The 15,749-nt window shown below is 35.9% G+C and overlaps 1 protein-coding gene across 1 annotated transcript in view; it reads left to right on the forward strand.

Annotated features, from left to right (window-relative positions):
* The window catches only part of LOC109126938 (cytosolic sulfotransferase 1-like), a 7,750-nt gene extending 1,612 nt beyond the window's left edge, over positions 1-6,138 (forward strand). The window contains exon 2 of the mRNA XM_019230905.1: positions 5,854-6,138. Coding sequence (XP_019086450.1) covers positions 5,854-6,138 — 285 coding nt within the window. The remainder of the gene's footprint in view (positions 1-5,853) is intronic.

Here is a 15,749-nt window from a genome sequence, read left to right on the forward strand (position 1 = left end):
GGAGGTGGCCGATGGCTTCACACGGGCATGGTTTGGCCGTGGGAGGTGGCCGCTGGCTTCACGCAGAAAAGGTTTGGCCGCGGGAGGTGGTGTCTAATGGTGGTGATCAAGTGTGTCTCATGTTCCATCGGCTTGTGTTTGGCTACTGGTCTTGACCGCTTGCTTCACGCGGGCAAGGTTTGGCCAATGGGAGGTGGCCGATGGCTTCACGCAGGCATGGTTTGGCCGCGGGAGGTGGGTGCTGTCTTCACACGGAAAAGGTTTGACCGCGAGAGGTGGCTGCTGATGGTGGCGATCAAGTGCGTCTCCTGTTCCATCAGCTTTTGTTTGGCTGCTGGTCTTGACCGCTTGCTTAACTCGGCTACCGTTTGGCCGGTGGGAGGTGGCCGATGGCTTCATGCAGGCATGGTTTGGCTGCGGGAGGTGGCCGCTGGCTTCACGCGGAAAAGGTTTGGCCGCGGGAGGTGGCCGCTGATGGTGGCGATCAAGTGCGTCTCCTGTTCCATCAGCTTTTGTTTGGCTGCTGGTCTTGACCGCTTGCTTCACTCGGCCACCGTTTGGCCGGTGGGAGGTGGCCGATGGCTTCATGCAAGCATGGTTCGCGGGAGGTACCCGCTGGCTTCACGCGGAAAAGGTTTGGCCGCGGGAGGTGGCCGCTGATGGTGGCGATCAAGTGCGTCTCCTGTTCCATCAGCTTTTGTTTGGCTGCTGGTCTTGACCGCTTGCTTCGTGCGGGCAAGGTTTGGCTGATGGGAGGTGGCCGATGGCTTCACGCAGGCATGGTTTGGCCGCGGGAGGTGGCCGCTGGCTTCACGCGGGCAAGGTTTGGCCGATGGGGGGTGGCTGATGGGAGGTGGCCGATGGCTTCACGCGGGCATGGTTTGGCCGCGGGAGGTGGCCGCTGGCTTCACGTGGAAAAGGTTTGGCCGCGGGAGGTGGCCGCTGATGGTGGCGATCAAGTGCGTCTCCTGTTCCATCAGCTTTTGTTTGGCTGCTGGTCTTGACCGCTTGCTTCACGCGGGCAAGGTTTGGCTGATGGGAGGTGGCCGATGGCTTCACGCAGGCATGGTTTGGCCGCGGGAGGTGGCCGCTGGCTTCACGCGGAAAAGGTTTGGCCGCGGGAGGTGGCCGCTGATGGTGGCGATCAAGTGTGTCTCCTATTCCATCGGCTTGTGTTTGGCTGCTGGTCTTGACCGCTTGCTTCACTCGGCCCCCGTTTGGCTGGTGGGAGGTGGCCGATGGCTTCACGCAGGCATGGTTTGGCCGCGGGAGGTGGCCGCTGGCTTCACGTGGAAAAGGTTTGGCCGCGGGAGGTGGCCGCTGATGGTGGCGATCAAGTGCGTCTCCTGTTCCATCAGCTTTTGTTTGGCTGCTGGTCTTGACCGCTTGCTTCACGCGGGCAAGGTTTGGCTGGTGGGAGGTGGCCGATGGCTTCACGCAGGCATGGTTTGGCCGCGGGATGTGGCCGCTGGCTTCACGCGGAAAAGGTTTGGCCGCGGGAGGTGGCCGCTGATGGTGGCGATCAAGTGCGTCTCCTGTTCCATCGGCTTGTGTTTGGCTGCTGGTCTTGACCGCTTGCTTCACTCGGCCACCGTTTGGCCGGTGGTCTTGGCCGCTGATGGTGGTGATCAAGTGCCTCTTCTCCACTTCACTCTTCTTTGCTTCTTTGCATCGAAACAAGTCCAAATGCTCCAAATGTGATGATTTTACTCCAAGAACCTGAGAGGTAGCACACTAGATGCATATGCTCCTAAAACAACCTAGAATGTTAAGATTATGCAACAAAACTAACCAAAAACAAGGCTTAAAACCCAACAAAAAACAAGATCTCACATATCTAAAATTCCATCTTTATTTTTTTATTTACAGGTGAGGAGAGACGATATCTTAACTCTGATAGTATTGAAACGTCAGATAAAAGTGCTCATGATATACGATCTACACTCAGGATTTCCTAAACAGTATATAAGTTTCTGGATTGCCAAGTCATGCTTTAACGTTGAAAATAGGAGCACCTGTCATGTTGCTAAGGAATATAGATCCTAAGGGAGCTTTGCGTAAAGGTTCGAGGTTAATTATTACTCAGATGACCAATCATGTAATCGAAGCAAGAATTGTGAGAGGAAAAAGGTTGGTGATAAAGTACTTATCCCTAGGATGTATGTTAGTCCACCTGATGCAAAGTTTCCCTTTCGTATGAGGCGACGAAAGTTTACTGTTACCGTGGCGTTTGCAATTACTATAAACAAAAGTCAAGGTCAGACGCTAGAACATGTTGGATTGTTTCTACCGAAACCGGTTTTCACACAGGGACAGCTTTGTGTTGCCTTCTCTCGAGTCACATCCAGAAAATGCTTAAAGGTATTAATTACAGATAAAGATGGGAAATGCCAGAATAAAACACTTAATGTTGTTTTCAAAGAGGTATTTGAGACTGTATAATTATGGTGTGTAGTTGGATAATTGTTTTGGATATTTAGACTTAAATTATATTTTTTCTCTTAAATAAAGTGATTTTTAATATCTTTAACACTATCTCTATTTAATAGTCAGATATAGACTTTCATATTGGAGAAAAACCATTTTCTAATTTTGACTTATTCTATATTTTAAAATAATAGATAAATACATTGTAGATGGTCTAAGAACATTTTATTAAAAAAATTCACATGATTATATTTTATTTGGTTTCAACAATGTTGTTTAAAAACATATAATTGTTAGCTGTGTCATAAAATGTATATATAATTTTACATCATAACTATTAACTACAAACTTTACCTTTAATCTGTAATTATATATATAATAATAAATATTAAAAATATTTAATAGTCAAACAAAAGGTGAGACAATAAAACGATTAAGACGCAACGTTTAATCGTAACTGTTTGTATTCTTACAAATCTGGAATCCCCTTTTCGGTTTCAATAACAGAGAAGAAACAGGAAAAACCCTAATTGGAGAAAATCATGAGATTATGATTAGCGCCAAGGTCAAAGTCTAATTGATCTTCTTCCCGGAAGAACTAATTGGCGTATACACGCCAAGGTCTTACATTCTTGGAGTATCAGCGAGTTCTTTACAAAAAGAGTACTGCTTCTTGTGGAAGTAGAGGTTAGTGTCGTTAATTGAACATCATTCTTATTTAAAGTTCAATTTTTAACAATTTTTATATATATGACTTCCTACACAATTGTTATTAAACTGTAAAGAGTAACACAATCGAAACTAATTTTTTACCAAATACACTCGCTAAACTCCGGAAATATATCGACGATGGTGAATGGTATGATATTAGAACTTTCAAAGTAATCAATCCAACCCTGAATGAGAGGAATACTTATCATCCTTATCAAATTAAATTCACGGACGATACCACTATGACGCTAACCCAACAATTGAGTCCAAAGAATTACTTTTGATTCAAGGATTTGGATGATATATATCATTGAAAAATAAATCATCTCATCTCTTTCGGTAAGTGTTTCGTTAATTAATTTAATATTGATATGGTACAATATGTGAGTATAGTTAATTGTAACTTTGTGTTCGGGAATCTAGAATCTTTATAGGATTTGTTGTAACTTTGTGTATTGGTCCCTTCCTTAGAAAAGTATGAATTAAAATTTTACCAAATATAGATTTGCAATACTTTGGAAAGCTAAATTCTGTCTTTTTCCCAAATTAGATGTATGTGAGTGTATAGTAGATGTGGGAGATAAAAGAAGACCTGAGAGTGCCAATAATAGTAATGATGTTCTAACGTTGTTGAATGATAGGTAAAAGACATTTTACTCTACCTTTAGGACAGTTACGTTTTAAAGTTGTCTCTGTTCAATTTTTTTATTAATTTGATAAACATTTAGGAATGAAACTGTGAAATGTCGTGTCAAAAACAACTACGCTTCTCAATTCATGTCTAAATGGCAATCAAACGGGTGTCATCTCATATACAAATCCGAACCTTTGTTTTGTGTAATGCGGTTTGTGAAAGTCGGAGAATATGAAGGTGTGTAACATAAAATAGTTCTGATATAATCTTCATAAGGTAACCAATATATTCACTTCAAACTGCAAATGTTTATAGGTGCACCATGTATCGAAAACAAATTGGCCTATTCGAAGATCTTTATAAAACCACAGTTCGAAGGACTAGAGCATCACCAGGCTATGTAAGATTTGAATATGTAAAAATAACTTTATATACTTTATATATGATTATGTATGATGTTAAAATAATTTTGTTTCATACACTTTATATATTTACAGGTCTGAGTCTGCTGGACGTTATTACATAAACCATGTGATGGAGCATCAAAGTGAGAGTTCAGGGACTCAATCATAAAGAATGGACTCAGAAATGAAGATACAGTGGCTTAATGAACTTTTTGTATATGCAAACTTTAGTATAATTTTGAATATATATAGTACCAAATACAATGGTCTAAATAGAAGTACATTTATGGGTTACTTAAAATATTATTTTAATGGTCTAAACGAAATTACATATTATATTGTCCCAAATTATTATATCAAAGTAATTAAAATTGACCGTAACAAATGTATTTGGCTCATTTAACACTTTGTTACGGTAAATTTGGGTTTAAACTTTGAAAATGGACTTTAAAATTTCAATTAAACTTTAAAAATGGACTTTAAAATTTCAATTTATATTTTGCATATGTAGATTAATACTATAAACATTTTATTAACTATTCATTTTATTATTTTAAAAAGTGAAAAAATAATATTTAATACAAAACTTAAAAAAATAATTTATATTTGAATATACGAACTACTATAAAAATTTAAAAAAATTAAACAGGTTTTCAAAATATAATAAAAATTTGATTCAACATTTTACAGAATTAAATTAGTTTTTTTTTCTATTCATTTCCTGCCTGCACAAGCGTGCGGGTAACTCTCCTAGTTACGTATATTGTATATTCATATTTATTACAAGAGTTACATTTTGAGATTCGTTCGTTACATTAACTTTTGAAACAAAACATAAAAATGTTACACTATATATATATATATATAATTTACAATGTTGGCCGTTAACATAATTGTAGTAAATAAGATGTTTTCAACATTTCTATTTTGTCACAGGAAAGTTTTTATACTTCATGTTCTTCAGCATTATAGTTTTGAATGGAAGAAATCCATAATTCACTCATAAAATGAACCAAAAGAAAAGCTGTAATTATTGTGCATGGTTCACCTGCCCTACACATAAACAAAGATCTTTGACAATTATGTAAGTTAGCATTTACAAACAAGCTTCCAGTACCGCAAAGACAACCAAGATGTCCCTCTTCTCTTGCATCTTCAGCTCCCGACCAGCTTGACTTCTCGAAGACGTGACTTAAAACTCTGCTTGAGCTAAGTAAGAGAGAAAGAAGGTGATATACTGATATGTGAAATAAACGTATTGGGGATCTTTAGGGAAAGCTGACTTAAATAGTAAGATTTTAGTTAAGCACAGACCAATTCAATATCGAGTATTTAATTTATTTATTTTTAATTAAATTTTGTTTTCAAAACATTTTATTAATTTTTTTTGATTCCCCTTAATACGCATTTAATATTAATCACATTTCCACCAAAGTTTAGCCATTATTATATATAATCGTTTCCCCGAAATATCCAGTTGTCATAACATGTTACAGCCATAGATGGTAGTATTTTTTTCTCAACAGAGCTTAAAGTAAACTGAAACAACTCTTGTACGCCTAGTGAATATAGTAACTATTATGGACCTTTTTGGGACAATATTTTGAGCTATTGGAGAGGCAGTCTGGAAAATCCGAAGCATGTTCTTTTCATGACGTACGAGATCTCAAATCACAGCCTTGTGAGCAAGTCATGAGACTTGCCGAGTTCTTGGGTTGTCCTTTTACTCAAGAAGAAATACATAGCAGAGCGGTTAAAGAGATCTTGGAGTTGTGCTCTCTTCACAATCTGAGCAATTTGGACATCAACAAGACCGCAAAAGCGTGGGATAACTTGGATCACAATGTCTACTTCCGCAAAGGTGAAGTTGATGGCTGGAAGAATCATTTCACTAGTGAAATGGAGAACATAATCGACATGATCATCAACGAGAAGTTTCAAGGTTCGGGTTTGAAAATTTGAGTTCCCCATATATTATGTGTGTGTGTGCGCTTAGTTTCTGTGATGTATCCTAATAAAAAGCAACTTCCATTGTTGTGTTCCTTTGCTGTATGCATGATTAGTAGCGTCTTTCAGATTGCTACTCTTGTCAATTTACATTAAGTACATTTTCTTACTATTCTTGATGTATCCCCGAATATGCTTGGTTCCTTTGCAAAATATAAAGAAAAATTTGCTTGAAATTAACCAAAAACAGATCAAGTGCAAAGGGCATATGAATATGGTAGAGACTGTCGGCACATGTGCTTGTGGAATCTAAATGCTTACGTGAAACTACTATTGAAATCTGCTATCGTAAACTGACACTACAAAAAAACAGCCTGTTTTCGAGAGAAAGAATCGTCGGTAAACCCTTGGAAACAGCCTTTTCTGACGAATTTCCGAGGACATAAAGTCCTTGGAAAGCGCTTGTCGGAAATTAGATATCGTCTGAAATTCGTCTAAAATTTTCGACGAATTTCCAAGAGAACAATATTTCCAAGGGATTTCCAAGGACGCATAATTACCGAGAAATTTTCAAGGGGACTTGTTTTCCAACGGTATTCCAAGGAAAACCTTTTCGACGTATTTCCGAGAGTCCACGTTTCTGACGGTTTTCAAAGAGGCTTGATTTTCGACGGAATTCCAAGGACATAAGCTTTTCGAGAGAATTCCAAGGGCTTCATGTTTCCAAAGGATTTCCAAGAGAAACGTTTTCCGAGGGATTTACAAGGGATATTAATTCCGAGGACTTTCTGACGATAACGGAGTTTCCAAGGACTTTTCGAGAGAGCTCATATATATACGAAATTATAAATAAAAATATAAAATTATAAATAATTTTATCATTATATCAAAAAATATCAAAAAGCTGAAAATAAATATATACATTAATACAAAATATATATATTCCTCCAATACATAATAATTATCCAGCTAAAATATTCACAAAATAAAAACAGTTTAGAAAAAGAAAACAATTACAGTAAAACCTCTATAAATTAATAAAGTCGGGACCATGAAATTTTATTAATTTATAGAGGTTTTAATTTATTGATAAATTAATAATTATTAATTTATAGAGAAACTTTCATAATTTTGTAAAAAATATTAAAAATTAGATTTAATCTTTATAACTAATATTTTTTTAAAATCAATTACAATGAAAATAACAATTATCATGTTTTGAAGAAAGCACTCAAAGATTTTTATATAGTAAAAATATTAAAAATGAACTCTAATAAAAATTAATGTGTAGATATATACATATATTTAGATAATTTTTTTTTTGTCAACCATTGGGTCACAACAGGCCGGCCCATTAGCCTAATCCCTACATTCGTAGGGAGCGGGACTCGATCCCTGGTGTGATGGTGCCTTGTGCATTAAGGACTTACCTTTGGCCACTGCACTAAGGTCACTTCACATATTTAGATAATTTTATATAATTATTAATTTATATTATTGATGGGACCAATATATTTACAAAAGAGTTTCAAAAAATTATTATTTTATTATATTATCGAATAGTGTATAAAATTACACTAGTCCCAACTTGGGACCGGAAAAATTTATTAATTTATAGAGATTATTAATTTACCGAGTATTAATTCATAGAGGTTCTACTGTAGCTAGGATTAGGAGCAGGGAATTGTCCATAAAATTTAGAGGAAATGGAACTTTGAAGTTGGGAGAGTGTTGTTTGGGTCTGGATAAATTGTTCCTTAATCTTGAGGTTTTCTTGTTTCAGTTCGTCGACTGTCGCGTCTTTCTCTTTTACAATCTGGGTAAGATCTTGAATTTGTTGAACAAGTTCATTGTCCTGAGGAAAAATCGAAGAGACATTCTCATCTCTTGACACAAGATTTCCTAAACCGGGTCTCCGACCCTTGGTTAAAGGAATTTCCTAAGTTAAAAAAAAATAATAATTAATGATTGGAAATAAATAAAAAGACAAAAAAATATATTCAAATATACCTCAAGACACATTTGGTTGATTTCCTGACGAAATATATCAGCGGATGATGAGCCATCTTCAGAGCGTTGTGTAAACAGTTCCACCTTCCGGAGCTTAATCTTCTCAATCCGATCTGCGATAACCATATCTTGAATTTGTCCAGTTTTCTTGTTTGTGTGGGTGGCTTCCATAACATCTAACCAACCAGGTGCAACTCCTCCGGCTTCTATTGTCTACATTTAAAAAAAAAACATAACATATTAAATCAAAACAACTTATATATTTTTTAAAAGTTATAGTGATTATATTAGAAAACTTACCATTTTTCTCGCATGTTTTTTAAAGGTTATAGAACTTCCATTGTGGGTAGCTGGTCCCTTTCCACCACGTGTGCTCCTACGATTAATCGACTTTTGTGATGAAACAGCTTGTGTCTCATCCATACTCCAATAGGTGATAAACCCTTTCCAAACATCAGGATTTAGACTCTTAGGCATTTTTTTTGCCTTGCTTCCACTTTTGCTTCCACGAATACAAGTGATTTCCGTAAGATGTATTGGCTTGAATGTCAAAAGCTTTTCGCACTTTCTGACAATGACCGCTTTCCCAATTATTAACGGCCACGATATGTCCTTGGACGCATCTGGTGCTGTAGAGGATCGTTACTCGGCTTGGTTCCACCTTGCCCGGGTGGTCGCACGACAGGTTCTCTTTTTTTTTTTTCTATCCATAAAGGAAGCTCTGTTACTTGGGCGTGTCTAATTTTTCATGTTGGTTTATCTTTGTATCATATGAATCCAAAGGTTGATTGCACAGCAAGAAACTGATACAAAGGTCTCTAGTAAGGAAAATAACCTTTTCATTAAGATTTCACTTTCTTACCTGAGAAAGTCTCTCGCCTACGTACGTCTAAAGAAGCCTCGTATAAACAAAAGTCAGTTACGAAGACACTTCAATTCACAAATCACAACACACGAAATGGAAAACATTACAAATGATTGAGCCTAGAATTTATACGACATGGCAAAAGATATGGGCTTTTATGACAACATTAAGCCCGTATATTGAGAAATCAACCTATAAATGTCTTTTACTGATCATTTAGCGCATCCCACATCGGAACAGTACTCACGATAACAAAGTAAACTCTAGTATAAAGACTAAATGAGATTGCTTTGAAGAGATTCACGGAGCCGTGCAGTGAGGACAAAGCGAACTATTCTTTCGCCTTTTACTAAAGAATACCGTGTCTTCTCTGCATTTAAGCGGCATATGCCTATTTTTGGAAAGGGTTTGTTTATAAATAAACCCTCCATCAATTCTTTAGTTTAAATGGTTTGTTAACAACACTTTCTGCTTTAGAGTTTAGACTCTCGTCTGAGCAAGTGTTCTTAGCTTAGATTACTTTTAAGAGTACTAGGAGGGACTCCGGGCTATGCCCGGGAAAACATTTGGGTATTTGGTAGGTGAATTAGTTTTTTTTTTTTAATCTAAATTGAATTTTTTTATTATATAAAAAAAATTATGTGATTTTGTATTTGACATTATAGCCAAGCATGTATGGTACTATTAATTTTTATTTGGTTTATCTGTCAGTATTTATTTTGTAATTTATATTTACAAATTAATAGTAACATTTTTTTAATATAACTGCTATCTTTCATTATAGTATTATTACTTACATATATATTGTATATATATATATATATATATATATATATATCTCGTTATTATTTTCAAGTTATCTTAGTTTTTGTTGTATTCACTATTTCATTTATATATTTTTCTAAGTATTTGCATTTCACTTATGGCTTCTAACCCATATGAGGTTAATGAAAAGATTATGAATTTAATACGAACTAATATATGATATTTGAATTGAGTAAATTGGAATTGAGTTATTGTTGATGGCCAATGGACTACGACTATTGTCTAAGGTGACGATGTGTGTAAACACTAAACATCAAAACACGGATAATATAAAGAGAAACTCTCATAACACATTACATATGGAGATTACGTAAGGCTACAGCACAATCTGGTAAACAATTTGAACTTTTTTGTTTTTTTTTCTTGAATGGTGGCATGTGTGATTATATCCAAATATAAGAATTATTTAGTGTAGTGTTAATTCTCTACGTGTGTAACATTCCTACTTTCAGCCTTTGTTCCTCTCTTAGAGTTCGAGGTTCTTTTTTTTTTTTCTCTTCCTCTCTTTGTTACAATACTCTGTTTTAGTTTTTTATTCTAGAGAGGAAGAAAACGTTTTACTCATCAAGACTACATTGTATTAACTTGAATGTCTCTTACAACCCACACACATCCATCTTCTACTTGCACCCATACTCTAGTACTTACTTCTAGATCCTATGCTCTTACACAAGCCACACTACTCATGCTTAGACTACACCACATCATGAAAACTTTACTTAGACTTTAGACAGTAACTAACACAACACATTTACTCATTTCAGCCTAACTAAACAATTAGCCCAATTACTTCTTAACTAAAGTCACGACAGTTTCACTTGTCTTCTTGGTTGACCTTGTTTTTTCTTGTAGTTGACTCATGTCTGCATCTTCTTCTTCTATGGTCACTTTACTTCCAATCTGCTGTGATTGTTCTTCTTCTCATTCTTTGCCTCACAATGATTGTTCTTATTCTTTGCAGGTTTAATCGAAGATTCAATCTTCAACATGAACATGTCCATCTTCTTCTTTGACAGATCACCATCAATGAAAGCACCAATCCACAAGTTATATGAAACACAATTTAAATATATGAATCAACTGTACATATAACTCAACCACATATTCTTCCATGTATTCTGAATTTTATTGAAATTGGGAGTGAAGCCATTGGATTCATTCTCTCTTCAATAAATTGGAAAACTATGTTGGCCATTCCATCACCATCAAGATGTAAGAGCTCCCTGAAAAAGATAAAACATAAATCATAAACATAACAATCAAGAAGTTTGAAAAAGAGGAATATAATATAGTGTAAGATTATACTTCTAAGTAATTTAATTTGCTAAACTGAATATTTGAATTGATGTTTAGGACCTTATCACCACAAACTCTAAAAGGTAGATAGAAACAAAACATCAAATATGAGATTTGGCTTTTCAGGTGGATCATATGATGTCTCTATCATGTCTGCTATTTGTACATCAAACCACTCACTTCCTAAACTTGATCCTGACTATAAAAGTTCGCTTGACTGTAAAAAATCAACACAATCATAATACATTATATTAGTGAAATCTATAATGACAGAAACGGAAAATAATTATAGGCAAAAAGTAATACCACTTTGATGTTTTGATTCCTCGGTTCGTTAAGCACATAAACACACTTATCTTTCTGCTTACACTGAGAATCAGGTCTGAAACGAATTCGTTTGGTTCCTATTAATCTTCCTAACATCATCACACTTTATCTTCGTCTTTGTAAGATCTGTTTTATCGATACTTCAACAGAAGGTGTGATTAAGCGGTGAACACTTTCTCTATTTTTGTATGCTATGGGGCACCTTGGATGTATATATGTAGAACAAAAATTAGAAGCTAAAGTGCAGACCTTTTTAAAGTGGAAGTGACACATGATTAAAGTGGTACATAGGAAAATGAAACGGTTAGACTTCCTGGGAATCTCTTTTTCTTTGTTGGAAGCCTAATATCAAAGTTAAAAATTATGCCTTCATGACTCAAGAGATGCTTCGAATAGAAATACATTGAGAATAAGCTGACGTGGCAACTTAAGAAGAAAGGATTGAGAAGCTGATGTGGATAGCCTGAGGAGCTTCAAATAACCCCTTTTATTAGTAAGTAATAATAATTATCTGATGAAGTTTTAGTGTAGTAACTAATTAATGTTGGATCTGTATTTGAATTTCTCAGATTGAAAAGGAAGAGACCTCTCTTCTTTGATGCAGTACTGCTCTTTCCGGCCTCATTTGTGTAAGCGGAACCAAAATTCCAATGTTAACTGATTTAGTTTAAAAATTGCATTAGTATCTTTAATCCTATATTATTACTGTTCGTTACCAGCTATAATGATTTAAAATTCTAAAATGAAAGCTGTGAGTTAAGCCAGAAACTTGGATTTATTATCACTGTGGCTTTCAAAATTTAGAAAAAATACTGCACAGGAAGGCTAAGATTCTGTGCAGTGTAGTCTGTGTGAAGGAGCTTAAAGACCTATCTGGAAAAGTTGCAACTTTCAAGTGCAAAACGTAGTGTCGTTTTGGCTGTATCTGTCATTGAAAAGGTTTTGGCTTTTGGTTGAAACAAAAAGTGTTGTGTTTTTCTTTTAAATAGATTTTTTAAACACACTTTTCTCTGAGGAGGTTCTTGAGATTATTTGTTATTTGATTTTGTTGCTTAGCAGAAGTGAATTACAATAAAGTTAAAACTCTGTGATGACGGTCGAATTTAAGCATAGAAACAGAGTGAACAATGTGTTTTTTTATTAAGCTTGAGACTCAAACATGACATAATATTATTTACCTTGAAGCTTAAATTCTGAGCAGGTGAAGTAAGCAACAATAACCAATGAAAAACCAAACCCAAGAGAAATCCAAGACAAAGTCACTATCACTATCAGTAGTTTTTGATTGCTTGCCATCTAATGTATCTACTTGACAGTCACGGCAAAGATTGTTACCATCGAAGCTCGAGTCTGTAAACGTTTGAAACGGTCCACGAGATGGGATCTTCCCTGAGAGGTTATTGTTGGAAACATTGAACATGAACAGAGTTGTTAGTTTCTGCAGAGATTCTGGACATTATCCATTGATGCGGTTATTGGACAGATCAAGTGCCTTTAATCTTTTCATTTCCGAAAGCGAGCCAGGGATCTCTCCTGTGATTGAGTTTCTCGAGAGATTCAAGACGATTAGATCGGTGAAACCACTGATCCAATTTTGGATAGCTCCAGTCCAGTTAAACGGTTCCACGAGAGAACCAACACTTGTAGATTGGTGCTCTTACTTAACCAAGTGAACCAGAAAGCCTATTCTCTTGAATCTTCAAAAGGTTTAAACCTTGGAAGCTGAAACAGATCGTTAGGTATGTTACCAGTGAGAGAGTTCCAACTAAGTAAGAGTTGTTCAAGCAAAACGCATCTCTCGAACCCATATGGAAACTTTCCAGAAAAGTAGTTCCTTTCGAGTCTGATAAGCCTAAGGTCAGTAGAGTTATGGCAAGCATGCGTTGGAACAGAACCAGTAAACTTGTTTAAGAAAAGATCGAGATGTTTCAAGGAAGGGAGATTTATGCTCTTTGGGAATCGTCCATACAAATCATTCGAACTCAAATCTAGGGTTTCCAAGTGTACCAGGTTGAGAACTGATGGAGGGATTGAGCCAAAGATGAAATTTTTGGAGAGGTTGAGAACTCTGACCTGATCCAGCCTCCCAAGAGATTCAGACAGACTACCCTTATACCCTATACTCACGAGCTCCAGCTTTGTGACTCTCGCGGTGTTGTTCGGATTGTCTAAACGAAGGGAAGAAGAAGATCTACATGTGATCCCCACCCATTCACAGCAATTCTCAGAAGAATTCAAGGTCATTAATAAAGTCAAGCAAGGCGTCTAGGTCACGTGGGTGGCAAGTGAGGTGCTGAGAGTTTGATGAGTAGAAGAAACATATTTGTACTAAAAGAAACATCACTGCAAGAATACCCATCTCAGGAAATTAATAAGTTGTGAAAAAAAAATGATCTCGGAAGAAGAAGAGGAGATGCAGAGAAAGCAATCAAAACACAGAGAGGAACGAAACAATATATAAATCTGGACGATTGACATTTAATTTTGACCGTTGAAAGAATCAACTCTTTCTTTTTCCGGTTTAAAATCCAGACCGGATTCTCGATTTTGGTTTGGTTCACCCTTTATGAACATATCGCTTTAAGAACTGTAGGAAATGACATAGTTTATGAATTATGAGCTTAACCTTTTAGTTTTAGCAGTCGATCTAATTAAGATTTTTTTTTTTCAGAGTCTTACCTTCGTAAATGTGATTTTCCTGAAGTTTGAGTAAAAAATTTACTACTAATTTGTGAAAATGTTCATGAATTCTAAATTTTTGAAGACTCGAATTTTGGATCGTAAAGTAAAAATGAATTTGATGCTGTTATTTATTTTCTTTTTTCTCACTCACTCGGTTCTTATTTTTTAAACACAATGTCTACCAAATATCTAAAACAGCCAACATACACTAGTTACATAAATGTGAATATCTTCCTTTGTTTATTGTTTAAAAACATCTATCTCTGTGAAATATTTTTTTGCAAAAGAATCCTACATTTATGAAATAAAGGTGGTATTATTTTGCTACTCAGAGAGACATTTTTCCTATATATTTTGCTATGAATAGTTTTCCTAATGTGAAAACTAAAGATTTGGTTTGATGTTAGGAGTCATATAAGTTTTCATAAAATAATAAAAATTCAAGATATTATGTTTTTTCTCAATTAAAGTGGAAAATTGAAATAAAATTATTTTATGATAAATTAGTTTTTAAAAGTTTAAAGACTTAATAAATAATGTAATATATGGTTTATATAAATATTTTTTTTTTAAAATAACTATTTTGATAACATTTTATATTTTACCATATACAATTTAACATCATTTTAAATTGTATTGGTTTGGGTCTTGCAAGTATACTTATAAATAGAGTATAATTGAATTGGAGACAAACCGCGATTTCTTTTTGTTTATGAGATCGATTCCATCCCACATTAGTGATGCTAAACTCGCAAGTATGGGCTTTATATATTTAAATTTTTAACATGTGAGGCTTTGCCTGTACAGCCCAATTTCTCAACCGAATTCACATTACATATCCCACATCGCTCTATTAGTAATAAAACATGTTGTATATATAACGCTGAGAGAGCAACCTTGGTCACGACCTTACTTGAACAGGATCTGTTCTATAGGCTCGTACCTCTGTTTCCTTGATTTCTAAGGAGACAGGCCCTTAACCCTGGTTGATGAACCATTACCGTGCGATCAGAGCGTGATTAACGGCTACGATATGTCCTTGGACGCATCCGGTCCTGTAGAGGATCGTTACTCGGCTCGGTTCTACCTTGCCGGGGTGGTCGCACAGCGGTCTGACAGGTTCCTTTTTTTTGTTTTTGTTCCCTCACCGTTTCTAATGAACATAAGCTGCTCGACGAAATGACCAAGAGAGGTAGAGAATTTTTCATTTCACGAAGTTTCTTTTGTAGTCACTGACACTTGAATCCTTCCTCTTCAGTCTTCATTAAATCGTTGCAAGCTCTGGTACTAAATAGTGAACAAAACTATTCGATATAACATGTCGGTGAGAGATGTTCAATTCTCCAATAGTTTTAACTTTGTTCCATATGGACCCATAGGTTGATTGCATAGCAAGAAACTGAAACAAAGATGTATAGCTTTCATCAAATCTTTCATTTACATATTCATTATCTTTAAATCCTGTATTATATACTAAGGGTCAGAAAAAAGCGCAGTTTTTGATTACCTGGAAAGGTAGGCTAAACATTATCTTGTGCGGTACTAAATTGTTCACTGTAAATTTGCACCCACCGTCGTAGGTATTTTCACACTTATGGGTTTGTTTCCAAGCCATATGATC

The sequence above is a fragment of the Camelina sativa genome, chromosome 2 (assembly GCF_000633955.1).
Source record: "Camelina sativa cultivar DH55 chromosome 2, Cs, whole genome shotgun sequence".
NCBI classification, from domain to species: Eukaryota; Viridiplantae; Streptophyta; class Magnoliopsida; order Brassicales; family Brassicaceae; genus Camelina; species Camelina sativa.